Genomic DNA, 26,613 nt, shown 5'->3' with positions numbered 1-26,613 from the left:
CAAGAGATAAAGGGGAAAGAAGTAAATGCTACACAGGCACACAGAAAGCCCTGGGGTCCCTGCAGGGCTCAGGCCCAGGTCCTCCGGCACCTACAGGGACCACCCAGACCCTGGAACACTGTCCTCTGCTTACAGTCACCATGGAGTTTCTGCTGCACACGTGCAAGCCTGGTCTTCCCTGGGAGTTCCCAGCCATAGAAGCAGAGGGGACGCAGCCCCCTGGTGTCAGAGCCAGGCAGGGCAGGCCTGGCCCCACCTCACTGTGTGTGCGCACAGCCCTGTCGTCCTGGCCCTGGGGTGGAGCGTAGGTGTGGGATTACAGGCACAGGTATGGGGCCGAAAGTCACAGCACTCCAGCGGCCTGGACGACGAGACCCCCTGTGGGGCTGTGAGGGCGGGGTAGAGCCCAAGGCACATAAAGCTGGCACACAACTTCAGCTCAACAAACATGTTATTCAAACTCAGAAGGGGGAAGAAAACCAAGAATACTGACTCCCACGCGCTGAAGGTTTTTGGAATTCTCCCCACCCTGCTCTGAGCTGGATTCAGAAGCCAGCTTTCGGGATACACCTTGTGGTCCACCAGTCCTGAGCGCCACAGTGGTGCAAGGTGCAAGGTGCATTCTGCAGAATCAGAGCCCTGAGGCAGCGGCAGCAGCCTCCAGTGGCCCCCAGCAGCCACCCAGTCTTCCACAGCTTTTCCCACAGGGGTTTTGTGACATGATCTTGATCTCCCTGTTCCTGAGGCCCATTCTGTGAATTCCTCTGCTCACCGTAATTCACTGGGACCCCCACGTCAGCACACCCTGTGCTTTGCAGCCATTCATGGCCATACATGGGGCATTGTGAGTCTCGTGTTATACCTGGGCCCCCACTCAGCCTCTGGTCCCGGCCCTCCTGGAGGTGCCGAGAGGACAGAGAGGAGGGCAGCGCAGGGGCTGTGGCTGTGGGGCCAGTCAGATGGGTTTGAACTCAACTCTGGGACCTGCTGGTGGGGCAGTGCCACTTACTGTTTCTCTTTTGAAAAGCAAAAGCAAATAGAATCTACCAGGGTGAGTTGTTGGGACTTAAGATTCGGATCAGTGTGATGCGTATGTGGGTACACACACGTGTCCCATGTGAGTTGGTCTCCAACTCACCTCAGTGTTCACTTTCTGGAACATTACTACCTGGAGTCATGAGAATGGACTGTATTTTCTTTCTGGCCATCCAGGAAAAAAACATAAGCTCTAAAAATCATCCTATGATTTTATCCTTCCACTTTCTGAAGCAAATTCATTAGCCCTTCATCGGCCTGAAAAGTGACATGACTTAGTATTTTCAGTAACTCTATAGCTGAGAAAATAACTTTCCGCGCTGTAAAGAATTAAACAAGAGCCAATTATTGTGTCTGTCTTCACTGCTCAGGGGCGACAGCAATACCTGTCCTTATTAATTTCTACCATCGACGCGTGTTTAATCCGTACGTCATCTTGCTGTTGTCTGTGTTCCTCACAGAGTAAAAGCCGCCACCAGTCTGTGCGAATCGGAACCGCGTGGAGAACCCAATTACTCAGCAGGTACTTAGAACATTTCTTACCTGATCTTTTCCACGTGGGTAAAATGTGTTTCTGCCCCTTGGAGAGCTTCCCTGCCCAGCGGAGATGTCGGCGTTTTCCACAGAGAAGCCATTTCGCAGAGATTCGGAGTCTGCCCTGCCGTGGACCAGTGCTGTTCCTGGGCTCTGGTCTGTGCGTTTCTGAGGAGCCGACGGGTCCTGCCTTGCTGAGAACAAGCAGCCGTCTTCCAGGAGCTCCTCAGCTCGCACCGTGACGGCTTCCTCCCCCTCTAAACCCCAACAGGAAGGAGCAGCAGAGAAAGCGGCGTTTTGGTGCTCAGGGAACAGACTGACGCTGGCCGATGGGCACAGGTTCCCACCAGGGCTCCGTGCCTGTGCCTCCGGGGCAGCCCCAACCTTGTCCTCGACCCCAAGGGGTGCTCAGGGTAAGTGGCGCCAGGCAGCCTCCCCCAGCCCTGGCAGCTCCCTAAGTCACCGTGGAAGCCAAAGAGCAGGTGGAGGAGTGATTAAGAAGAAAAAAAAAAAGACGGTGGTGGCCTTGACCACCACGCGAGCCACAGCTAACCTTGCTCTCTGTGGAGCTGCCCACGAAGCTTCCTGGGCTGGAAGTCACGTGTATCGCTGAGGACTGACCCCGGGCAGCAGTGGCCCAGGGATGATGGGACCGAGGATGCCCAGTGGGCTCTGGGACCCGCACTCACCTGTCGCCTGGACCCCGGGTCACCCAACTCCATCCTGAGCTTGCCTTTGCTCAGAGCCCTCTCTCCTCCCTCTCCCTCCCCAGGGCCTGCCTGCCGCCCAGGTGGGCCTCCTCCCCTTTCCTGACCAGCCCAGCTGTGCACCACGGGTCTCTCCCCACCCTCCAGGTCACCATCTCACAGTCATGCAGTGCCAGTCCCAAGGCATGTGGTGTCCTGTTGGTCAGTAACAGCCTGGCCACAGAAACTGCTGGACATGGTGTTTTCTGCTGTGCAGTTCCATGGGACCATTTGCACCGCCCCTCCCCACCCCTAGCGCTAGTGACTGGTGTGGCTGACACTGGACAGCTGGCATAGGCCTCACAGAGACACCTCCCTGAAGCCTGCACCCTCACCCCACCCTGGGCCCTCCTCACTCACCCCCGGCACACAGTGGGGGTGGGGGTGCTGGCACGGCCTCCTGGGCTGCTGGGTGGGTTAGAAGGGACAGTGCAGTGTGGGGTCGGTGTAGCAGCCCCCGCAGATTCAGCCTCATCCTAATTTAGTAACCTCCCTTAGAGACCCCCACCCAAGGCAACCAGACCTGGTGTCTTCAGCTCTGTCGAATGGGCCCCGTCTTTTCTCTGCAGGGACAGGGAGGAGGAGCAGCACAAGATGCTGAGCAGGGCCTCCGGAGTGACAGGGCACAGGGAGACTCCAGGACCCACGAAGCCCCTGCCCTGGACAGCGGGAAGGCACGGTGAGGATGGTGCCAGGCCGAGGCTGCAGCCCAGCAAGAGTGACCCACCCTGCCTGCGCCCCACGCCCCGCGGCTCCTGCCTGCCCTACTCGTGTGTCCAGGGCACTTTCAGGAACTCGCCCATCTCTCACCCGCCGAGCCCATCCCCCAGTGCCTACTCCAGCCGGACCAGCAGACCTGTGCGGAATGTCGGTGAGGACCAGGTGCACCCTCCCCTCTGCCACTTTCCCCAGGGGAGCCTGCAGCACCGGCTCCCTCAGCCTGGAGCTCAGCGTTTTGCCACGAGGGGCTATCCCATGGAGGACGTGAAGCTGCAGGGTGTGCCGATGCCTCCGGGGGACCTGTGCGGTCCGACGCTGCTGCTAGATGTGCCCATCAAGATGGAGAAGGACTCTGGGTCTGAGGATGCTGCAGACGGCTGTGTGCCCAGCCAGGTGTGGCTGGGGGCCAGTGACAGGAGCCATCCAGCCACCTTCCCTACCAGGATGCACCTGAAAACAGAGCCAGACTCTCGGCAACAGGTGTACATCTCGCACCTGGGGCACGGCGTGCGGGGGACTCAGCCTCATGGCAGGGCCACTGTTGGGCGCAGCAGGGAGCTGACCCCTTTCCACCCTGCACACTGTGCCTGCCTGGAGCCCATGCACGGCCTTGCCCAGCCAGAGCCTCCCCACCAGCTCTGTGCACGGGGCCGAGGCGAACAGTCCTGCGCCTGCAGAGCTGCTGAGGCCACCCCTGTGGTCAAGCGGGAGCCCCTGGACTCACCCCCGTGGGCTACTCACAGCCAGGGAGCGGTGCCTGGGATGTTTCCCAAAAGTGCCTTGGCAACGCTGGTCCCGCCCCAAGCTTCGGAGTGCACGTTCCTCCCGTAGCACAGTGACCACCGCCCAGGCCCAGATCCGTCCGTCTACGCTCAGATGCGTCAGTGGCTGGGCTGCCCTGCGCCTGGTCAGGCCAGAGCCCATCCTAAGACGCGCTTTGCAGAGCTGTGCATGCGCACTCTGCTAGTCTGTGTGTGCAGGATTTGCAGTAGCGTATCCTGAGTTTTGTAAAATATCCCAATAGTTCTTAAATGCAAACTGGCCATAAATCTGTTCAAGCATGACAGTATTTCTCTTTGAGGAATTAAAATCTTTAGGAAAGTGATCACGGCTGGACAACATCATCCCGTCCCACGGCCGCCAAGTCCACAGTCGGGATGAAGCGGTTGGGTGACCTACCTAGCTCAGCCCTCCCAGGCCACCTGCAGCTCCCGGCCTGTGCTGTGCAGGCAGAGTCAGCCCATCGCCACAGTGTGCTGCAGAGGCCAGCACACTGCAAATTAGAAATACAACTCGTGGAGAAAGGATCTGTGAGCCCACTCATGGAGGAATCTAGAAAGTTCCAGGCAGCAGAGGCTGGCAGCGTGGGTCCCACACTGTGTGGCACCATGACAGAGTGTGAGGCCAGACCTGGACTGGAAATTGACAGGATAGCCCCTGTTCCTTCTGGACATCTCCCGAGTTCTCAGTGGGTCTCCGCAGACGGTTCTTACTAATCCGCCTCTTGGTGCATCACGTAATGCAGAGTTCACAGACTCCGGGTTTGGAAGTACAGAGAAACACAACGTAGAGAGAAGACACAGGAAACTGTGCTGTCTGTGGGGTTTCTCTCTGGCTGGCTGCCTCTACGGTTCACTCAAATGAGGGTTCCCATTGCCATCCTAGGAGAATAATTAGGGACAAGACGGACAAGTATTAACAGCATTAAAACAGTGGTAAAGGCGATATATTCTGAGAGGAGGAAATTTGGATACAAAAGCGTAAGTCAGAAAGTGAAGGTCACCAATCCACCAACCCGGGTAACTTACAGCTGCTGGTACAGTTCAGGCTTCCTCCGTGGTGTGGCCTGGAACCCCACCCGGCTGGTGCAGGCATCGGATCAGGGTGTAGCAGTCACCGCCGGGCAGTGAGGCCCACCTGTGTGGGGGCGGGAAGGCCCCTCTCCTCAGGGACAGGGCATCAGTGCCCTGACGTCAGCTCCACTGGGAGTGGCAGGAGCCACGGGAGCCGGTGGATGAGGGACCCACTACCCCGTCGCACTGTGCATTCTGCCTCCCGTGTGGACCCTGCTATGTTGTCGGCGGCTTTGGGGGATCTGTGCTTACTTAGCCCCAGGTTTAATGCTGAAGCCATTTGATAAATGCACCTTCAGTTTGTCAAAACCCAGGTTTGGTTGGCAGGACTGGGTCTTCTGCCCAACGCCAAGTGCCTGCACCTCTCAGTGGCCTGGTTCTTGGACAGTTTGCCCCCATGTGGCAGGGATAGGGATAAGGATCTCCTCTCAGAACTGAAAGAGAACAGCCAACCACCTGAGCCCAGAGTCCCAGATCCATGGTGGCCTCCTGTGACCCCCAAGCCCTGCCGAGGGGACACTCACTGACTGCTTAGCCAGGGGGCGCCTTTCAAAGCTGCCCTCCGTGCTGTGCTGTCGTGGGTGTGAGACGTGCTCATGGCTTTCCACCACCGTCTCTCCCTTACCTGATGCCTAACTCATGATGGGACAGAGCTACCCAGGGGCCAGCCATGGGTGACCAGCCACTTAAGGGTCAGTCACCTGTGGAGAGCAGGCACCTGTGAGGACCAGGCACCTGAGGACTGGCCCCTACTTCCCACTTTGGCCCTACGCTAGCACAGAGCCCCTCTTTATTCATTTCTCATGCTGAGCATCGCACACCTCTGGCCTCGGGGCGTTTATGGATTTAAGACCAGGATGGTATTTCAGAAGTTTCCCACTTCCTTCCTATTCTAACCAAGTGCCCAGCTCCTTTGCTGATTATGGAAACACCCTTAATAATGAGACCTGCAGGCCAGGCGCAGTGGCTCATGCCTGTAATCCCAGCGCTTTGGGAGGTCAAGGTGGGAGGATTGCTTAAGCCCAGGAGTTCAAGACCAGCCCAGGCAACATAGCAAGAACATGTCTCTACAAAAAAATTAAAAATCAGATCTGCTGTATCCCTGAAAAAGTCTCAATCAACATGCATGTTCCACTCTTGGAGTTCCCTGTCCTGAGGGCCAGCCACGTCCTGTGTCCTGGAACTCAGCCCTCAGCAGCTCCCTTCAGCCTGGGCGCTGCCTGGGTCCCAAACGTGGCAGCTGTTCTTCCAGTCTCAGGGCCGAGGAGGGCAGGGAGCTCAGTGACTGAGAGTCTTGTGTATCACAGGTCTTGAGTGTCCTGGAGCCAACGGCTGTCACTGGGAAAAACACCAGGCCCCAAAGATCGAATCAGAGATGTGGCTGTGTGTTTGCAGATTATAGCCGGGCCCTTCAGTGCCATCAAAGGAGCACCGGGGCCTCCTTAAGCACAGACGGCAGCCCCTGCCCAGGAGGCTCCTTCACCATGTCCTGCCCTGCAGCCTCCCAGACCTTTAGACGCGCCCCCACCCAAGGCCCTCCTGGTGCCAGGTGCCAGATTGAATGGTGGGTTGCTGCCGGGCAGGCCATGCCGTGCTGGTGCTGCACTCAGCACATGGGTGTCGGCTCTGCCGGTTTTGTGGTGTGGGGACCCCACATGATGCTGCGGCCCTGAGAGCCTGGGGTCAGCGAGGTGTCCAACATCCCTTCCCTGGTGGCAAGAAAAACTCCCCAAGTCAGCACTTTCCTTATTTCATAGCCACAACCCTCTTGGAAAACAGTGGGGAAGACGATGGAACATAGAAGGTGTGGACGTGTCACTTCTCTCTAAAATGTCATTGTTAGCACTATTACAGGTTCATGTTTTTCTGTTTATGTAGCTTTTCCCTATATAGCTGAAAAAGTATTAAAGTCAAATATGAGGTGGGAATGGGATGGAAGGAAGATCAATACAACTTACATTTTTGCAGTTTCTACTGGAAGAAAAAAGTTTTCAATACCTAGACCAACTTGTTGAATTTTTAAAACCTATGCACTATAAATGCAACTCCCTACTGCTTTCTCAGTGCCTTTAGGAAGCTTTCAAATATTTTTTGTACTGTGGTTTGTATTAAATTTGCAATATTGATATAAAGTACATGACATGCTAGTACATGTTTAGCAAAAATTGAAATATCTGTGAATGTCTGTGTGATTTTCCAAATGAAGGCACTTTATTTCCTTTAAAGAGTGTGCTGGTTAATCTGCATTCTAAGACAGCCTTTCACCACTAAATATAAGGCAGCAATAAAAATAAAACTCTAGAGCTGCAAGCCTCGTGAAGGAGGAGAAAATGCCTGCCATTTCCCTGCTCCTGCCCAGCGGCACTGCATCTAGAGAGGGTCTAGGCCCCCCTCCCATGTCACTGAGGGTCAGGGCCCCTCCCGGGTGCTCTCAGGATGCCCCAGACCTGACCCATTCTGTAAGAAGCCAGGAGGGTAGAGCTGAGAGCACTGTGGGTCCGGGGTCATGCAGGGTCCGCCCTGCCTGGCACAGGACCTGCATGACAAGCCCATGGGAAGGGGGAAGGGGGTCACCGGCCCAGGCAGATTGTGGCCAGATCCCCCAATGCCATAAAAAAATGCTGGGGTCTAATTAAGCACAAATGGCAGTCCAAGGCCCAGGGAGCTGTGCTTTTGTTTCCTTTCAGGCAGCTTTAGAGTCTGCGCAGCCCCTGCCAGACCTCTGTCACACCCTGCAGCCCGTCAGCAAACCCGTCCTGGTCACTGGTGTAAGACTCCCATGTCCTCCCCAGGGACCAGGCCAGCCCTCCCATCTGTGGCCCCACACCTTGCCCCACCCCGCCCCCCATACCCTCTGCTCTGTGGCCTCAGGCAGACGGAGTTCCTGCATTTTCACTCCTCACCCCCAGTCTGGCTTCTGCTGAGTACGCCTGTGTGGAGTTAGGACGCATACAATTCCTTTTTTTTTTTTTTTGAGACGGAGTCTCGCTCTGTTGCCCAGGCTGGAGTGTGGTGCAATCTTGGCTCACTGCAGCCTCCACTTCTCAGGTTTAAGTGATTCTCCCACCTCAGCCTCCAGAGTAGCTGGGACTACAGGCATCCACCACCACGCCCAGCTAATTTTTGTATTTTTAGTAGAGAGTGGGTTTCACCATGTTGGCCAGGCTGGTCTAAAACTCCTGGCCTCACGTGATCAGCCTACCTCGGCCTCGCAAAGTGCTGGAATTACAGATGTGAGCCGCCATGCCTGGCTGGACGCACACAATTTCATCTCACTAGGCGCTGCCCAGCATCCTCCAGAGGGCTGCACCCACTTGGCCTCCCTTCTACCAGCCACACCTCCTGGGCTCCTATCCTTCCCCCACACTGGGACCTGTATGGAAAGACTTTTTCAGTCTTGGGCTTCTGAAGGGATGAAACGGCAGCTGTTTTATGTACATTTTGTTGATTCATTCATTCAGCATTATTTTTTTAGTCCATGTTGAATATCAGGCTCTGGGCCAGTGCTGGGGATGCATTCAGGAGAAAACGATGCAGACATCAGTGCTGTCCCAGAGCTGACGTCTGCACTTGTGTGGTGTGCGGTGTGTACCCATGTGCAGGGGGAAGGGGGGCAGGCAGCTGAATGTGACCATGAGAACTCTGCGAGGCATGGAGAGGACTGGTGCTTTGCAGGTGCACAGAGCTGCGGTTAGGGGTGGCCAGGTCTTTGGGGCAGTTTTATGTGGAACGTATGGACAGCTGGAGCTGAACGGCGAGTGGAGGCGGCAGCACGGCCGCAGTGAGGTCCGAGTGACAACAAAGCAGGGCCTGGGTGGAGACGCCCTGGTCATGGCTCAGAGGCTTGAGCAGGGCCCCGTGAGCAGGGTGTGGGGACAAGGTCTCCCTGATGAAGGCCGAGGGAGGCAGCTTATTCTCTGGAGCCAATGGCTCTTGTCCTTTACCTGTTTCTTGTTGCACTTGTTTGCCCTTTTAGATTGATTTGCAAGAGTTGTTTTTATTCTGGATAGCAATCTTTTTGTCAGTTACAGATGTTGACAATGTTTTCCCTCAGTCTGTGGCTTGGCTTTTCACTTAAGGATTTAAAAAATACATCCCACAGGAGTTTAAAATTTTAGTACAGCAACTTTTATATTTTGTTCTTTATGGAATATGCATTTTGCATCTTAGGAAAATAACTATCTTTGACAGTGGCTTTTGACCAAAAAGCCAGGTTGTCTGATATTCATATCACCACACCAGCTTCTCAGGCCTCGCTGACCCACGTGTGAAAAGCCCAGTTCTAATCGTTGTTTCTTGATGCTTTAGATGTTCTCCTATGAATGTTTCAGTTTCTAATCCACTTACTTGTGTTCTCATTACTGATACATTTGAACACAGGGTCCTCCTCATCTTCTTCCTATAGTCTGTGGTGTTGCCTGCATTTTCTCTCTTCCTGTTTCTCTTTCTGTAGTAGCTAACCTTAATGTGGGTATTTAACAAGGTCTAAGCAGGAGTTAAGCACGGTCTCTCTTCTCCCCAGCAGGGCCAGGACTGTGGGCGCTTCAGTGCCCCCCCCCCCCATCGCCCCTCAAGCTTGCTCCTGTCAAGGCGGAGGATCCCTCTAGCAATGACCCTGGGTTGGCTTCTGCTGAGGGCTGAGTTTAGGAACAGTCTCCAGGCTGTTGTTGTTTTCCTAGTCCACCCTTTCACTGAGGATGCACCCCCTTGCATATCTGTGCTTCACACAGGAGTCTCTGTCCACCTCCTGCCTGCTGGGAGCCTTAGCTTCATCAGCTGTCCTGCTTCAGTGTAAAACCCAACCCCTGGGCCGCAGGACTCGCACCCTACCCACCCAGCGGCCTGCTCTAGGATGGCAAGCATCTCTGCTTCTGACGTCCTCTCCCCTTTCCACATTTGTCCCTGGTCACGTCCTTGCCTGTTCGTGAATCCACTTGTGCAATCAACATGATGCTTGTACTCAGCAGTGCCCCTGGGTGTTGGCACAATGTGGTCTGCCGAAAACAGAAGTCAAGAAACATCTTTTTTTTTTTTTTTTTTGAGACAGAGTCTCCCTCTGTCGCCCAGGCTGGAGTGCAGTGGTGCCATCTCAGCTTACTGCAACCTCTGCCTCCCAGGTTCAAGCCATTCTCCTGCCTTGGCCTCCCAGGAAGCTGGGACTACAGGCATGCACTACCATGCCTGGCTAATTTCTGTGTTTTATTGGTAGAGATGGGATTTCTACCAAAAAGACCACGTTGTCTAGGCTGGACTCAAACCCCTGGGCTCAAGGGATCTGCCCTTCTCAGCCTCCCAAAGTGCTAGGATTACAGGTGGGAGCCACTGTGCCCAGCCAAGAAAGACTTTTTTTTTTTTTTTTTTTTTTTTGAGATGGAGTATCACACTGTTGCCCAGGCTGGAGTGCAGTGGCACAATCTCGGCTCACTGCAAGCTCTGCCTCCCAGGTTCACGCCATTCTCCTTCCTCAGCCTCCTGAGTAGCTGGGACTATAGGAACCCACCACTACGCCCGGGTAATTTTTTTCTTGTATTTCTGGTAGAGACGGGGTTTCACCATGTTAGCCAGGATGGTCTGGATCTCCTGACCTCGTGATCCGCCCGCCTCGGCCTCCCAAAGTGCTGGGATTACAGGCGTGAGCCACCGTGCCCCACCAAGAAAGACTTTTAATGTTAAGAAGTTACTAGACAGTCCATCCAAATTCACTACCAGACATTGAATAACAGTATGAGTCTTTAGTTCATAATACTCAATGTTACTATATTTTGAAGAGTCCTAAAAGCTTTGGTAATTTTGGCCATTTTTTTTCCTTCATTAGTTTCAAAATTAGTCATAATTTCTAACATAATTTTAACTTTTTTTAAAAAAATTTTTTCATTGCTCAACTTGTTGCTAGATTTTCAGAAATTACAAGGAAAAACGGAAATAACAGAGCCGGGGTGTTAGCATCAGCAGGGCACGGGGCAGGGCTCCTTGTGGGAGTGGCAGCGGGGGCTCCCACAGCTCCATCTCCATCCTGTGTGACCCCGCCCTATGCTGCTGCCACTTTCCTTGTCTCTGCTGGCTTCTCTGCCACCTTCCAGACCCTTCCTTTTGTGTGGCCGATTTTCGGGAGGGGCCAGGGGCACAACCTAGCAGCTGCAACCTATGAAGGACTTTCTTGTTAGTTGGTGCATCCTTTATCAAACAGACAAACCCCGAATGCTGGTGGTTTAGCACGTGCTTTTTCCTCCTGGTGAAGCCAAATGCTGGCCATGGGCCTCTCTTCCAAGCAGCGACTCAGGACCGGCCCTCTGCAGCAGCGGCCCAGTGACACACATTCATTCTCCAAGACCCGCGCCGCTGGGCCTCTGAGGGGCCCCAGAAACATCCCGTGGCCACCCATCCCAGGGCATTGTTCCCACGTGGGTGCCGATGACTGCGCTCCTGCAGGGGCTGAGTTCGTGTTTGGGTCCAAGGGGTACCCAAAGCCGCTAGTCTGCTGGTGGCAGGCAGACAGACGCTTGATTCCCAACTTTCCCCGCTTTCGTTTCCTCGTTTACTGAATGCTCGGCGCCCACCTCAGTCCGCGGCAAAGGTGGGACGCCCCTGCCACACTGCAGTGCGGACGGCAAGGCCAACATAAAGACATGAGGCGTCAGCAGAGGACGGAGCCACAGCGGCTCTGGGGCTGTCTTCTCTCCGGAGGTCGGGAAGGGAACGGAGAGAAAACGCAGGCAGCCACGCTGGGCGGAGGCTTCCAAGACTGCGCCGGCCCTGGGGAAGGGCGCACGCGGGGGTCGCCGGAGGCAGCGAGAGGGCCTGAGTTGGGGGGGCTGGGACGGGCAAGGAGACCCCCACCCCGGCAGTTACCATGTCCTGCTGGGGAGCGGCCACGGGGCAGGTCCCCGAGCTGAAGTCGCTCGGCCAAGAGACGGGTACCCGCCCCGCCCGGAGGGCCGGACCCATGCTTCCGGCGCCGTTGCCGGAAGCGGAAGTACCCGTTCGCTGTCCACTTCCGGGACTCCGGAGGCGGCGGCTGAGGCTGCGGCGTAGGCTTAGAGGGTGAGTCGGCGGCAGGTCCGGACGGCCAGCGGGTCCCTGGGCGGTGGTCGCCGTGTTTCATCCTTGCTCTCCCTGTCTCTGGCTTCCGCGGGGGCGCGTAGGGGGAGGCCGGACCGGGACCTGGAGGGTAGGGAGGCCGTTCCGGGTCCCGTGGAGTATCCCGCTCGTGCGAGTGTCCTCGGCGCAGGTGTTCCCTCGGCGCAGGTGTCCTACCCGGCACATGTGTCCCCCCAGGCACAAGTGTCCTTCCTGGTGCAGGTTTCTCCTTGACGGTGTCTCCCCCGCACCAGGCGCAGGTGTCCTTCCTGGCGCAGGTGTCCCCCCTTCGGAGCAGGTGTCCCTCCTTGGGGCAGGTGTCCCTCCAGGCACAAGTGTCCTTCCTGGCGCAGGTGTCCTCCAAGGTGCAGGTGTCCCCTCAGGCACAGGTGTCCTCCCAGGCACAAGTATCCTTCCTGGTACAGGTGTCCCCTTGACGGTATCCGCCCCCCCAGGCGCAGTTGTCCTTCCTGGCGCAGGTGTCCCCTCTCGGACCAGGTGTCCCTCCTCGGAGCAGTGTCCCTCCGGGCACAAATGTCTTTCCTGGTGCAGGTGTCCTCCAAGGTGCACGTGTCCCTCCAGCGGAGGTGTCCCCTCCGTGAGGTGCCCCCCAGCACAGGTGTTCCCCTCGACGCAGGCATCCCCCCGGTGACGTGTCCCTCCCGGCGGAGGTGCCTGCCCGGCAGAGGTGTCTCCCTGGTGCAGGTGTCCCCCTGCCGCAGGTGTCCCCCTGGGTGCTGATGTTCCCCTCAGTAGGGTGTCCCCCCCGCTCGGTGGAGAGACTCACAGCAGAGCCAGCGCCAGGGAAAGGCAGTCAGAAAGACCCTGGTAGGGGTTGAACCTGGGTTTCTATTTGTGGCTTCTGAGTTCCTCTTTGGCTTCTTGACCCAAAATCTTTAGTCTTCAGGCTGGGATGAAAACCTCTGCGTTGTGTTTTTTAACTTAAGGTTTTCCCTTTTCCCACATTAGTAGCTTTGTTCTGACTCCAAGGTGAGCCTGCTTCTGCTTCCCAGCTCTTCACTCACATCGCCTTGGCTTCCACCCACAGCATGACAGACTTCACTCCAGCCTGGAGATGGGTCCAGTCACCTCACTGTGTGCACCAGCAGAGTGCTGGGTGTCCACTTCTTGGGTTGTTATCCAGTCCTATAATCAAAACCATGCAGACTTTAATGTCAATGGAAATGCTGATGATAATATCCAAACAAAATAAGAAAACAAAAGTGTGCACCTGCGAAGTCATAGAAGCAATGGAATCTTAGCTTTAAAAGAAACTCAAAGGGAAAAAACTGGAAGGAAACAAGCCCTGTTGGAGGGAGTTGCCCAAGTGTCAGGATTTAAGGGGAGTTGCCTGAGTGTTGGGATTTAAGGGGAGTTGCCTGAGTGTCAGGATTTAAGGGGAGTCGCCCCTGAGTGTTGGGATTTAAGGGGAGTTGCCCAAGTGTCAGGATTTAAGGGGAGTTGCCCGAGTGTCCAGATTTAAGGGGAGTTGCCCGAGTGTCGGGATTTAAGGGGAGTTGCCCGAGTGTCGGGATTTAAGGGGAGTCGCCCTTGAGTGTTGGGATTTAAGGGGAGTCGCCCTTGAGTGTCGGGATTTAAGGGGAGTTGCCTGAGTGTCGGGATTAAGGGGAGTCGCGCCCGAGTGTCGGGATTGAAGGGGAGTTGCCCTTGAGTGTCGGGATTTAAGGGGAGTTGCCTGAGTGTCGGGATTTAAGGGGAGTCACCCCTGAGTGTCGGGATTTAAGGGGAGTTGCCCTTGAGTATTGGGATTTAAGGGGAGTTGCCTGAGTGTCGGGATTTAAGGGGAGTCGCCCCTGAGTGTTGGGATTTAAGGGGAGTTGCCTGAGTGTCGGGATTGAAGGGGAGTTGCCCTTGAGTGTCGGGATTTAAGGAGAGTTGCCTGAGTGTCAGGATTTAAGGGGAGTTGCCCGAGTGTCGGGAGTTAAGGGGAGTTGCCCCTGGGTGTTGGGACTTTGTATTTTTGTCCTGTCCAGATTTTGTACATTGTATGCCTAATTTCGTAATCAGAAAATAAAGAGAAAGGAAAGGTTGCAATGTAGGTCCAGATGAAAAAGGAGAAGAGATGGGTCTGAAAGCATGTGGGCACGGAGAATGAAAAATTCCAGGAGAAGGCGAATCTTGTTAATATTCATGAAGATGAAAATCGAACAGCTGAAATCAAGGGGAACAGGTGTATCAGATTCCCGCATTGACCAGATGCTCACCAAGCAGCTGTCTTAGCTCCCCGAGGAGGACGATGGTGGAGGGAGCATGGAAGGCAGGCTTGCCTGCCATCTGAGCACCTGTGGTCTGCATCGGACCTGCATAAAGGAGGGAAGCGCAATGTTTTCTATGGCAGTTAAAAAAGGGGGAATTGGGGTTTTGGATACCCAAGACAGTAATGAGTTTTTTTGTTGCTGTTTGTTTGTTTGTTTTGTTTTTTGAGACAGAGTCTTGCTCTGTTGCCCAGGCTGGAGTGCAGTGACGCAATCTCAGCTCACTGCAAGCTCCACCTCCTGGGTTCATACCATTCTCCTGCCTCAGCCTCTTGAGTAGCTGGCACTACAGGCGTGCGCCACCATGCCCGGCTAATTTTTTTTTGTATTTTTAGTAGATACAAGGTTTCGCTGTGTTAGCCAGGATGGTCTCAATCTCCTGACCTGGTGATCTACCCACGTCAGCCTCCCAAAGTGCTGGGATTACAGGCGTGAGCCACCGGGCCCGGCTGACAATAGTAACTTTTATAGGGAATTGTGGGGCTTGTGCTGGGCCTCCAGCTGTGGTACCTGTTTGGGGGAGATGTCTGTGCTGCATTTGTCTTCACTGAGGGTCCTGGTACAGCTGCCCACAGGCCTGGCCAAGGTGCTGGGGGAAGGCTCCCGAAATGAGAAACCAGCCCTATCTTGGGGAGAGATGTGCCTTGGAGACTGACATCTACATGGTGGGTGGTTTGGGACCCACATCTAGAATCTTCCAAATGTCCATATCTCTCATGCCTATGAAACGCACCTGCTCTCCCCTTAAAGGTTTAACTTCCCCAGGTTTGTGTTACGAAGGTTTGTTTATCTTATCAAGGAGTTCCTCATCCTAGTTCAGCTTTCTTTGAGGTTTCCTGGATTAATGATCTCAGACGCTCTCCTTGTAGCTCCATTGTGATCATCTGATTGTTTGGGGGGAGGTTTTGTACCTACCATTTCTAACAACCTAACAACCCCTGCAGTTCACACAGAATACCTCTAGCATGAACACTGTGAGGATTCCACCTGCTTTTTGACCATGAAGGAGACAGACCGGGAGGCCGTTGCGACAGCAGTGCAAAGGGTGGCTGGGATGCTCCAACGCCCGGACCAGCTGGACAAGGTGGAGCAGTATCGCAGGAGAGAAGCACGGAAGAAGGCCTCCGTGGAGGCTAGATTGAAGGTAAGGCCACCTGCTCCACTCCCAGGCAGCACAGAGCCATCTGTCTTGGGCTTCAGGTTCCTGCTTGACATCACCATGCTGATTTTGCTAAACTAGCCTTTGTGGTGATGTGCAAGGAGGCAGAGCTGGACTTTCTTGAGCAGTTAGTTACTTTCAGCAGTGCATTACCAATCAGTAGCTTTGCTTAGAAGACAGTGGGAATGGTGAAAACAGCAAAGGAATAACCTTTTAAACACCCTGAGGCCGGGCACGGTGGCTCATGCCTGTAATACCAGCACTTTGGGAGGCCGAGGTGGGCGGATCACCTGAGGTCAGGAGTTCAAGACCAGCCTGGTCAACATGGTGAAACCCTGTCTCTACGAAAATACAAAAATTAGCCAGGCATGATGGCGGGTGCCTATAATCCCAGCTACTTGGGAGGCTGAGGCAGGAGAATCGCTTGAACCCAGGAGGCACAGGTTGTGGTGAGCCGAGATTGTGTCATTGCACTCCAGCCTGGGCAACAGAGTGAGACTCCGTCTCAAAAAAAAAAAAAAAAAAAAAACCAACCCAGAAACAACAACAAAAACAACACCGTGAAAGTGACTATTAACTTTTTTGTTTTTTTTTTTGAGACAGAGTCTCGCTGTGTCGCCCAGGCTGGAGTGCAGTGGCCGGATCGCAGCTCACTGCAAGACTATTAAGTTTTTAAACAACACCAGAGGAATGAGAATTAGTCTTATTTAAAGCTCTTCTACAGAGCACCACTGGAGGGCATTTTGTTCAGATTGTTTTAACTCACCTTTAACACAGAGTGGATCTGAAGCTCGGGTGCCGATTCTTTCCTGTGGGTCAGCTGTCCTGAGGCCAAGTATGGTCCTGGCTGAACAGCAGGAACCCCCCACCCCAAGCCAGTGAAGTCCTGACCGTTCTCTCTGCCTAGATGAGACCTCTTGGGAAACTAGGGTGCCTGGGGAGAACATGGGTGACATCCTTCTGAAGGTACCATAGCAGGCCACGGCGCAGGGCAGACCCGTGGTGGTGTCCGGTGTCACCAGGTGTGAGGCTAGATGAGGAGTGTCCTGACGTTTTCTCATCAAAGCTTTAAAATGCATCATTTTTCTGTTCCCAGGCAGCAGTGAAACAAAAAGTTACATTGTGAATCAATTAAATCCTTGTTAATTTTATTCTCTTTTCTGGGTATTGACTATTTCCTGCTACTCAGTGGCTCTTTCCTGAACTTGACCCTCCCGGGGAAGATTGTTCTTCAGGAGGCAGCACATGGCTGTCACTGGCTCTTCTCACCCGTGTGGCGTCTCTCCTCAGGCCGCCATCCAGTCACAGCTGGACGGGGTGCGCACAGGTCTCAGCCAGCTCCACAACGCCCTGAATGACGTCAAAGACATCCAGCAGTCACTGGCGGACGTCAGCAAGGACTGGAGGCAGAGCATCAACACCATCGAGAGCCTCAAGGATGTCAAAGATGCCGTGGTGCAGCACAGCCAGCTCGCCGCAGCCGTGGAGAACCTCAAGAACATCTTCTCAGGTACCAGGCAGATGCTCGAGGCACTTGCCATGCTCACACCTGTCTCTGCATGACTCACTGAGTGCTCTGTGTGCAGTGTGCTTTGCAGCCCGCACTGTAGACCTATAGACGGTAAGCGTGACTGTTGTCTGCTCAGCGTCTTTTTTTGAACGTGGATGGAAGTGATGAGCTGAGCACGTAAAGGCTAGAAGAAGGCTTGTAGTTCAGTGTCAGGACAGAGGCCCAGCAAACGCAGTGTAGAGGGAGTCCCTGGCTGAGTGTCGTTGCCTTGCCTGCGATGTGGCTGTTAGACTCTGTGAGTGCAGAAGAGTGAAGGTGCCGCGGCCCATGCTTAAAAGGAGCTGTGGGAGAAGCCGCCCTGCACATGGGACAGAGCAAGCAGATTCCAGAGCAGAAGGGATGAGGCGAGCAGCAGCTCCCAGGCGGCAGGAGAAGCATGTGTGCCCAGGCCAGGGCAGAGCTGGGGCTCAGTGCCATGGGGGTGTGACCCTTTCAGTCTTCTCCCTGAACGCCTCAGAAGGATGCCAAGGGCCCAGTAACCTGTCCCTGAAAGGTGCCAGCTGGCCCTGGGTGGTGGCTCCCAGCATTTGTGTTCACAGTCTCTTCCCACTTGCTGTGACGGGAGCTGCTTCCACAGCCTCGTCCCTCGCCTTGGTCCCCACTCTGTGTCAAGGTCAGCAGCATCCTTCAAGTCCCCAACCTCAGAAGCCTTGGCAAGGTCTGATTCTTTCCCTTTCTTTGTTCCTATCTGGCCTCTTGGCAAGTTCTTCCTGTTCCTCTACCCAACGTCTCTGCCCTGATGTCTGCATGACACTTCCCCGCCCGCAGCCGTCACGGGCCCCAGCTTGCCCTCCACACTGGCTGTGCTGCATCATCTGATGCTCGTCAGCTCCCGAGGCCACGTGTGAATTGGCACGGTTCTCCCTAGCTGCCCACAGCACACCTTGGTAACCTGTGTCCTGTCCACCCCGTCCCCTCCGCCCTCCTCTTATGCTTGTGGCTGCAGCATTGCTGAGCACCTTGTCCCGTTGCTTTGTGTGTGCGCCCTTCTTCCAGGGCGTGATCCGCAGGGTGACATGTTTGGCTGTGGTCTGCATCTCTTTGTGCATGCCCAACACAAATGCCACAGTGCTGCCAACTCAGAAAGCAGCTCTTCTTGGTGACTGTGGACCGCCTGGAACTGGAACAGAGTCCCTCGACGGAGTCTCCTTGGTGATGCTCAGCTGGCACCTTTCTAGTTCATTTCCTCTTATTTCGTATTGGCTGGCTACATTTCCTTCTGGTCTTTTAAACTAATGCCTAATGACCAAAAGGTGCATTACTGGAATTAGTTTTTTTTTTTTTTGTTTTTTTTTTTTTTTGTTTTTGTTTTTTTTTTTTTGAGACGGATTCTTGCTCTGTCGCCCAGGCTGGAGTGCAGTGGCCGGATCTCAGCTCACTACAAGCTCTACCTCCCGGGTTTACGCCATTCTCCTGCCTCAGCCTCCCGAGTAGCTGGGACTACAGGTGCTCGCCACCTCGCCCGGCTAGTTTTTGTATTTTTTACTAGAGACGGGGTTTCACCATGTTAGCCAGGATGGTCTCGATCTCCTGACCTTGTGATCCCCCCGTCTCGGCCTCCCAAAGTGCTGGGATTACAGGCCTGAGCCACCGCGCCCGGCCTGGAATTAGTTTATCTACAGCAGTTGGAAATAATTTCCTTTCCTTGGTGAACAAATGAGCCTACGTGGTATGCATGTTTTTTGTTACGGATACATTTTCATTGAGAAGATGTGCTTTGGGTCCCTTCAGACTTGTCTCATTGCCTATAATTCAGTAATGCGGTGTACACAGCTCCCCTCCTGCATTCTTTCTTGTGCTAAAATGTACATACACAGTTTGCCATCTTCACCATTTTTAAGTGTACAGTTGGGGACTATTAAGAACGTTCACATTGTTGTGCGACCATTGCCACCTCCATCTTCAGAACTCTTCATCTTGCAGACGTGAACATCTGCACCTATTAAACACTGACTTGGCACCCTCTGCCCAGCTCCTTTTCCCCAACGTTCTGCCTTCTGTCTCTCTGAACTAGATGACTCTGAAAACCTCATAGAAGTGGCATCACATATTATCTGTCTTTCTGTGACATGCTTATTTCACTCAGCATGATGTCCTCAGGGTTCTTCCATGCTGTAGTATTGTAGAATTTCCTTCACTTTTAAGGCTGAATAATATTCCGTTGTATGTATGGACCGCATTTTGCTTCGCCGTTTGTCTGTTGGTGGACACTCGAATTGCTTCCACATTTTAGCCATTGTGAGTAATGCTGTAGTGAACGTGGGTGTACAGATATTTTACTTTTATTTATTTCTGGTATGTACACACAAGTGTAACTGCTGGACCGTGTGGTCATTTATGTTTAAATCTTTGAGCAGCTGCCAGACTGTTTCCTCCAGGGGCTGCAGCATTTCAGTTTTCCACCAGGAATGTGCGAGGTTTCTGATTCGTCTGCATTTTCATTCTTCTCTAAGTTTTTAAAAATGTCCCTTATGGTTGGGCGCAGTGGCTCATGCCTGTAATCCCAGCACTTTGGAAGGCTGAGGCGGGCAGATCACCTGAGGTTAGGAGTTCGAGACCAGCCTGGCCAACATGGTGAAACCCCATCTCTACTAAAAATGTAAAAATTAGCCGGGCATGGTGGCGGCAGGTGCCTGTAGTCCCAGCTACTCGGGAGGCTGAGGCAGGAGAATCGCTTGAACCCAGGAGGCAGAGGACACAGTGAACCGAGGTCATGCCATTGCACTCCAGCCTGGGGGACAAGAGCGAGACTTTGTCTCAAAAAAAAAAGTCTCTTATGTTTCCTTTTTTGCCTCATTAATTGTTTAAGAATATGTTGTTTAATTTCCATAAATTTTTGGTGAATTTTACAGTTTTCCTTCTGATACTGATTTCTAACGTCATCTGCTGAGTTTGGAGAAGGTACTTTGTATGATATTTATCTTTTAAAAACCTGAGTCTTAATTTGAAGCCTAATCCATGGTCTGTCCTGAAGACTGTCACATGTGCATGTGAGAATAGTGTGTGTTCTGTTGTTGGGTGTTCTTTCTGTGTCTGTTCAGTCTGGTTGGCTTGTTGCATTGTTCAAGTCCTCTCTTTCCTTGTTTAGCTTCTGTCTACTTGTTCTGTCCATTATTGAGAGGGAGATATTGAAGCCTCTTTTAGCTTCTGTCTGCTTGTTCTGTCCGTTATTGAGAGAGAGTTATTGAAGCCTCCAACTGTTACAGAAATGAATGTTTCTCCCTTCAGTTCTATCCATTTTTGCTTCATGTATTTTGATGGTCCGTTAGTAAATGCAGAAATATTTGTAATTGTTACATCTTCTTGCTGAATCTTCTATTAATACATTATGGCCTTCTTTGTGACTAGTTTTTTTTTTTTTTTAAGTCTATTTCATATTTATTAGTATAACCACTCCTTTTCTCTTTTGGTTATTATTTACGTGGAATATCTTTTTCCATCCTTTTACTTTCAACCTATTTGTGTCTTGGGCTCTAAGATTAGTCTCTGGTGAACAAGTAGAGTTGAATCATGTTTTATTTTTTAAATCTGTTTTGTCCACCTCTTCTGATTGAAGAGTTTAATTAATTTTGCCTACCTCTTTTGATCGAAGAGCTTACATTTAAGTGATTACTGATAAGAAGGGACTTCTGTCATTTTACTGTTTGTTTTTTATATGCCATATAACATTTTTGTCTCTTATTTCTGCATTTCTTTTTATTTGTGCTTTTGATTATTTTGGTAGTAAACATTTTAATTCCCTTCTTGTTTCTTTTGTGTATATTCTATAGCTATTTTCTTTGTGCCTACCATAAAGATTACACTTAACATCTAACATTATCTCACTTTAGTTTGAATTTATATCAACGTAACTTCAGTAACACACAAAAATTGTCCCTATGTGGCTTCATCTCTACTAGCTTTGGGTTGTTCATTTCACAGAATTACATCTTTATACATTGTGTGTCCAAAAACATAGACTAATAATTGTTTTTTAATGCATTTATTTTAAAAAATTAGGTAGAAAAACAATGTGGAGTTAGAATCCAAAGTTACAGTGTTACTACCTTTTAGACTATTTTTTAATGTATTAGTTTCTTTTTTATTTGCCCCTTTCAACCAGAAAAATATTAGTCTCTTAAGTCATGCAGAAAACAAAGTGATGAGTTAAAAACTGAAGTGTTAATAATACTAGATTTTATGATTGTCCATGAATTTACCTTTTTTGAGACCTTTACTTCTTCACATGGCTTCCAGTTTCTCCCTAGCATTCTTTCTTTTCAACCAGTGGGACTCCATTTAAGCATTTCTTGCAGGACAGATCTTGTGGTAACAAGCTTTTCAACTTTTATCTGGGGATGTCTTAATATCACTGTCACTTTTGAATGACAGTTTTGCTAGATTTAAGGTTCTTGGTTGACAGTATTTTTCTTTTAGCGCTTCGAATATGTCATCCCACTGCCTCTGGCCTCCAGAGTTTCTGGTGAGAAATCTGATCTACTCATAATCTTATTTGGGAGCCCTTGTTTCTGACAAGTTGCTGCTTTCAAAATCTTTCAAAAGTTTGATTAAGTTGTATCTTAGTGTGGACCTCTGAGTTCCTCTTGCTTGGAGGGCATTGAGCTTCTTGGATCTTCATATTCATGTCTTTCATCAAATGTGGGGAGTTTTCAGCTATTATTTCTTCAAATAATGTATTGCCCATTTCTCTCTTCTCCTTCTAAAAGTCCCACTAAGCATATGTTGGCCTGCTTGATGGTGTCCACAAGGTCGCTGAGGCTCTGTTCACTTTTCTTCAATCTTTTTTCTTTCTGTCCCTGATACTTGATATTTCCCATTGTCCTGTCTTCACTTTCACTGATTCTTTCTTGCACCTGCACAGATCTGCCTTTGAATCCTTTCAGTGAATTTTTCATTTATTGTACTTTTCAGCTTCATATTTTCTTTTTTGTTTCCTTTTGGATTTTGTCTCATTATTGGTATTTACATTTTGCTCATACATGTTTCTTTCTTCACATCTTTTAGTTCCGTATACATCTTTAAATAGTTGTTTTAGAGTCTTTGTCTAGTAGATCTGCCATCAGATCTTTTACAGGGACAGTTTCTTATGTTTTCCTTTGAATGGGCCATACTTTCTTCTTTCTTTGTGTGCCTTGTGATGTTTTTGTTGTTGAAAAATGGACACTTGAATCAAATAATGTGATAACTCTGGAAATCAGATTCTTTCCCCTTCCCAGGTTGATGATTCTTGTCTTTGGTTGTTGTAGGCTTTCTGTGCCAAGGCACAGCCTGAAGTGTGCACTTCAAGGTCATCTCAAGTCTTTTCTGAGCCTGTGCCTTTGCCTGGGCATGCATTGGCCACTTCTGAATTTTTCCTGTAAATGCAGTTACTTTTGAATGTCTTTATTTATATATAAATATCTGGCTTTCAAAAAGGGGGACAGATGAAAGAGGTGGTGAAGACATTGGCCCTTTAAAATTCCCTGGAGGTGTGCGGGGGCGAGGAGGGGCCTGTGAACAGGGGAAGATGCAACAGTGGCTGCTCACCTCTTCGCACCTCTGTGGTCAGAAGCAGCAGTCAGTGATCAGAGTACAGATCTCTGGTGTGGAGGACAGGGTTGTTTTTGCCCAGCTAGGCTGCAGTCTGTGTGTAGGCAGCTCCAGGAACACATCAGTACATGCACAGCTGCCTGCGGGGCAGGACGTGGGGCCTGGGTAGCCACTGCCTAGCTGAGAGCTGCAAATGCCCAGAGTTAACCACAGTTTACAATTTATGCCTTCAGTAGACTCCAGAGTTCCAAAGATAGTTACCTCAGACACATCCTGCCATTGCAGTTGTTGTTAGCTAGGGAGATGGCTTCCTGCTCTGCCGTGTTCCTAGAATGCTGCACGCAGGCAGCCTTTTATGTGGTGGTGGTGGTGGTGGTGGTTTATGTTGCTGTCTTGTGCCTTTTCTCTAGTGCCTGAGATTGTGAGGGAGACCCAGGACCTAATTGAACAAGGGGCACTCCTGCAAGCGCACCGGAAGCTGATGGACCTGGAGTGCTCCCGGGACGGGCTGATGTACGAGCAGTACCGCATGGACAGTGGGAACACACGTGACATGACCCTCATCCATGGCTACTTTGGCAGCACGCAGGGGCTCTCTGATGAGCTGGCTAAGCAGCTGTGGATGGTGCTGCAGAGGTCACTGGTCACTGTCCGCCGTGACCCCACCTTGCTGGTCTCAGTTGTCAGGATCATTGAAAGGGAAGAGAAAATCGACAGGCGTATACTTGACCGGAAAAAGCAAACTGGCTTTGTTCCTCCTGGGAGGCCCAAGAATTGGAAAGAGAAAATGTTCACCATCTTGGAGAGGACTGTGACCACCAGAATTGAGGGCACACAGGCAGACACCAGGGAGTCTGACAAGATGTGGCTTGTCCGTCACCTAGAAATTATAAGGAAGTACGTCCTGGATGACCTCATTGTCGCCAAAAACCTGATGGTTCAGTGCTTTCCTCCCCACTATGAGATCTTTAAGAACCTCCTGAGTATGTACCACCAAGCCCTGAGCACGCGGATGCAAGAGCTTGCATCGGAAGACTTGGAAGCCAATGAGATCGTGAGCCTCTTGACGTGGGTCTTAAACACATACACAAGGTAAAGCTAACCTGGCGCCTGTGTTGTCTCTTAGGTAGAAGCCGTGTGTGAGAGGGGTTGGCAGCCACTTGCCGGAGAGCCAACCACAGGGCGTCACTCTGGGCAGGTGCTCGGGGCCCACGGCCTTGGTTTCTGGCCAAGGGGCGTCTTCTTTCTGGTCCACCTGCTGGTGCCCAGCCTCTGGTGTTTGAACACTGTTGTGCTTGGGAGGGATCTCTGCTCTTGGCCTCCAGCCCCGTTGAGCTTGACAGGGTGCAGCTCCGGGCTGGGCCATTATCCTGTCTCACCGTGTGCTCACTTGTTTCCTTACGGTGACACCCCGAAGCAGGCGTGTTTTTGCCCATTTTACAGGTGAGGACACATGGTCCCAGGTGGGGCTGGGACTAGCACATGGCCACCCAGCTGGGGAGGAGACCACCACATCACCTCCCTGGCTTCCAGCAATCCTGGGTTTGGTTTCTCTTCACCAATATCCTATAGCAGTGAGTCTTTCAAAAATAAACAGTTACAAGTCTAGATAGTTCGAGAAAACTCTATCATCCTTTTTGTATCCTAGCACGAGGCTTTGTCACTTCACATAAGGGAACATGAACCACTCTGTGCATAGATTAATTGGAAGTAGTGTTGAAAACGGTGCAGTGGTGGGGGCATTCTGAAACTCTTTTTTTTTTTTTTGTTTGAGACGGAGTCTGGCTCTGTCACCCAGGCTGGAGTGCAGTGGCCGGATCTCAGCTCACTGCGAGCTCCACCTCCTGGGTTTACACCATTCTCCTGCCTCAGCCTCCCGAGTAGCTGGGACTACAGGCGCCCGCCACCTCGCCCAGCTAGTTTTTTGTATTTTTTAGTAGAGACGGGGTTTCACCGTGTTAGCCAGGATGGTCTTGATCTCCTGACCTCGTGATCCGCCCGTCTCGGCCTCCCAAAGTGCTGGGATTACAGGCTTGAGCCACCGCGCCCGGCTCCTGAAATTCTTTAAGATTAGGTAGCTGCAGTGAAAATTTATTTCAATTTTCCATGGTTTCATAGATAGAAAATAATAATAAGTCATGTATTGGAATAATTCTTTTTATTTTTTTGCCTATCTTATCACTGCAGTGGAGAAATTGAATAAACCTCCTTTTTTTTTTTTTTTTTTTTTTAGCAGTGAGGCATTTTTTTTGGTGCTTTGTTTGTTTACTGGTATCTGCTTATAGAGAATTTGCATTTCAATACAGAAAGACAGAAGAGAAAGGAAGCACCCCCTGCAGAGAATGGTCACCGTGGCTCTCTGCACAACCGTGGCTCTCTGTGCAACCGTGGCTCTCTGCACAACCGTGGCTCTCTGTGCACAACTGTGGACTCACCTCCCTGGCTCTGCCACTCATCCTCATGGCCGCCCATTCTGTAGCCTTGACCGTGCAGGCCTCCCGCTCCGTGCCTGGTGTGTCAGCAGCCCCATGAGGCAGGAGGCAGGGGATAATGTGCCCAGGTCACACAGCCAGTGAGTGGGAAGCTGAATTCCAGTCCTGTCCCTGGGCCCTCCCCAGCCGTGGCCACTAGACTAGGCCGTGCATGGGAAGCTGGATTCCAATCCTGTCCCTGGGCCCTCCCTGGCTGTGGCCACTAGACTGGGCTGTGCGTGTGTGCACCTTGCACAGTTTGCGTCTTGATTTTGTCTTTCCACGTTGTGAGTGTTTTTCTGTCCTTGGGGAGTCTTGTGAGTTCCATCACCCCGGCCTTTCTCAGGGGAGGTTGAAGTGCTCCCACTGGAAACATTCACACATGGAATTGAGGTTCTTGGGCAAAAATATCCAGATTAAATAAAAGTCTTTTAAAATGTGCAGAATTTTAGGAAGCACTTTTTTACTCAGGAAGCTCTTGGATTTCTTATAGTGGACTGGCCCTTAATCATTTTATTCAGTGTTACTCTGAGAAAGTATTTAGGGTACATAGCATGAGGCATGTTAGTTGAATTTTCTGAGTGGTCAAACCTTAAACTTAAAAAAATGTTTTAATTTTAATTTTTGTGGGTACATAGTAAGTATGTCAAACCTTAGCCTTTAAAGAGCCCAACCTCATACACAGATAATAACTTTTTATTTATTTATTTATTTATTTGAGACGGATTCTCACTCTGTCGCCGAGGTTGGAGTGCGATGGCGTGATCTCGATTGACAGCAAGCTTCGCCTCCCGGGTTCATGCCATTCTCCTGCCTCAGCTTCCTGAGTAGCTGGGACTACAGGCGCATGCCAACACGCCCGGCTAATTTTTTTGTATTTTTAGTAGAGATGGGATTTCACCATGTTGGCCAGGATGGTCTTGATCTCCTGACCTCGTGATCTGCCCACCTTGGCCTCCCAAAGCGCTGGGATTACAGGCGTGAGCCACCGTGCCCGGCTGATAATAACTTTTTAATGAAAACTTTTCCTGAAGTGTAGCACGTATTTCCTGTCTTCTGGGCAGTAGACTGGATGTAGTTTAGGCTGTTCTTGCAGATACATTTTTATCAGTAATGTCCTGTATTCTGCTTTCCAGTCATCACCCTCTGCAGAGCACAGTGATGTTGACTGCAGTGGCTTGTTTCCAAAGTACAGCACAGCTGCCCCTCCATACCCAACGGGGAGGGATTCCAGGAGCCCCCTTGACTATCAAAATCCTCTGAAGCCTAAGTCCCCTTTATAAAAGGGTATAGTGTTTGCATGTAACTTGTGTACATTCTCTTTCCTGCTCTAAATCATCTCTAGATTACTTATAAAATTAAATACAGTGTAAATGCTATGAAAATAGTTGTTGGACTATATTTTTTGAAATTTTTATTATTTTTTATTGTTGTTTTTCCCAAATATTTTCAGTCTGTGGTTGGTTGAGTCAGTGGACATGGCGCCCATGGCTGTGGGGGCCGGCTGTGCTTGTTGTTGTTTTGACTGAGTGCGTTTGTTTATTCAGTGCCTCCTGTTTGCCAGGCCCTGCCTTGGCTCTGGAAGTGCAGTGAATAGAACACATGTCTTCCCCACAGGGAAGTCTCTTCCGCATTTGAGCCCT

At 51.4% G+C, this 26,613-nt stretch overlaps 3 protein-coding genes and 1 pseudogene across 5 annotated transcripts in view; 2 read left to right on the top strand and 2 right to left on the bottom strand.

Annotated features, from left to right (window-relative positions):
- Positions 1-7,055, top strand: part of AHRR (aryl hydrocarbon receptor repressor) — a 112,623-nt gene extending 105,568 nt beyond the window's left edge. The window contains exons 9-11 of the mRNA XM_050795374.1: positions 1,497-1,558; positions 1,841-1,982; positions 2,885-7,055. Of these exons, the coding sequence (XP_050651331.1) occupies positions 1,497-1,558; positions 1,841-1,982; positions 2,885-3,866 (1,186 nt within the window). The 3' untranslated portion in view covers positions 3,867-7,055. The remainder of the gene's footprint in view (positions 1-1,496; positions 1,559-1,840; positions 1,983-2,884) is intronic.
- The window catches only part of CCDC127 (coiled-coil domain containing 127), a 417,207-nt gene that overhangs the window by 206,450 nt on the left and 184,144 nt on the right, over positions 1-26,613 (bottom strand). The gene's annotated exons all lie outside the window — the stretch shown is intronic.
- The window catches only part of EXOC3 (exocyst complex component 3), a 145,060-nt gene that overhangs the window by 107,622 nt on the left and 10,825 nt on the right, over positions 1-26,613 (top strand). Inside the window, exons 2-5 of the mRNA XM_050795354.1 lie at positions 11,885-11,929; positions 15,186-15,385; positions 16,691-16,910; positions 22,910-23,591. Of these exons, the coding sequence (XP_050651311.1) occupies positions 15,242-15,385; positions 16,691-16,910; positions 22,910-23,591 (1,046 nt within the window). The 5' untranslated portion in view covers positions 11,885-11,929; positions 15,186-15,241. The remainder of the gene's footprint in view (positions 1-11,884; positions 11,930-15,185; positions 15,386-16,690; positions 16,911-22,909; positions 23,592-26,613) is intronic.
- Positions 8,994-12,606, bottom strand: LOC126956209 (basic salivary proline-rich protein 1-like; annotated as a pseudogene). Its single transcript, XR_007726250.1, has 2 exons — positions 12,404-12,606; positions 8,994-12,309 (listed from the first exon to the last, which is right to left on the bottom strand). The product of XR_007726250.1 is annotated as a basic salivary proline-rich protein 1-like (transcript).

This window comes from Macaca thibetana, chromosome 6, assembly GCF_024542745.1.
Source record: "Macaca thibetana thibetana isolate TM-01 chromosome 6, ASM2454274v1, whole genome shotgun sequence".
NCBI classification, from domain to species: Eukaryota; Metazoa; Chordata; class Mammalia; order Primates; family Cercopithecidae; genus Macaca; species Macaca thibetana.
Note: the sequence above shows the minus strand (reverse complement) of the source record. Positions and strands in the feature narration are given on the sequence as shown.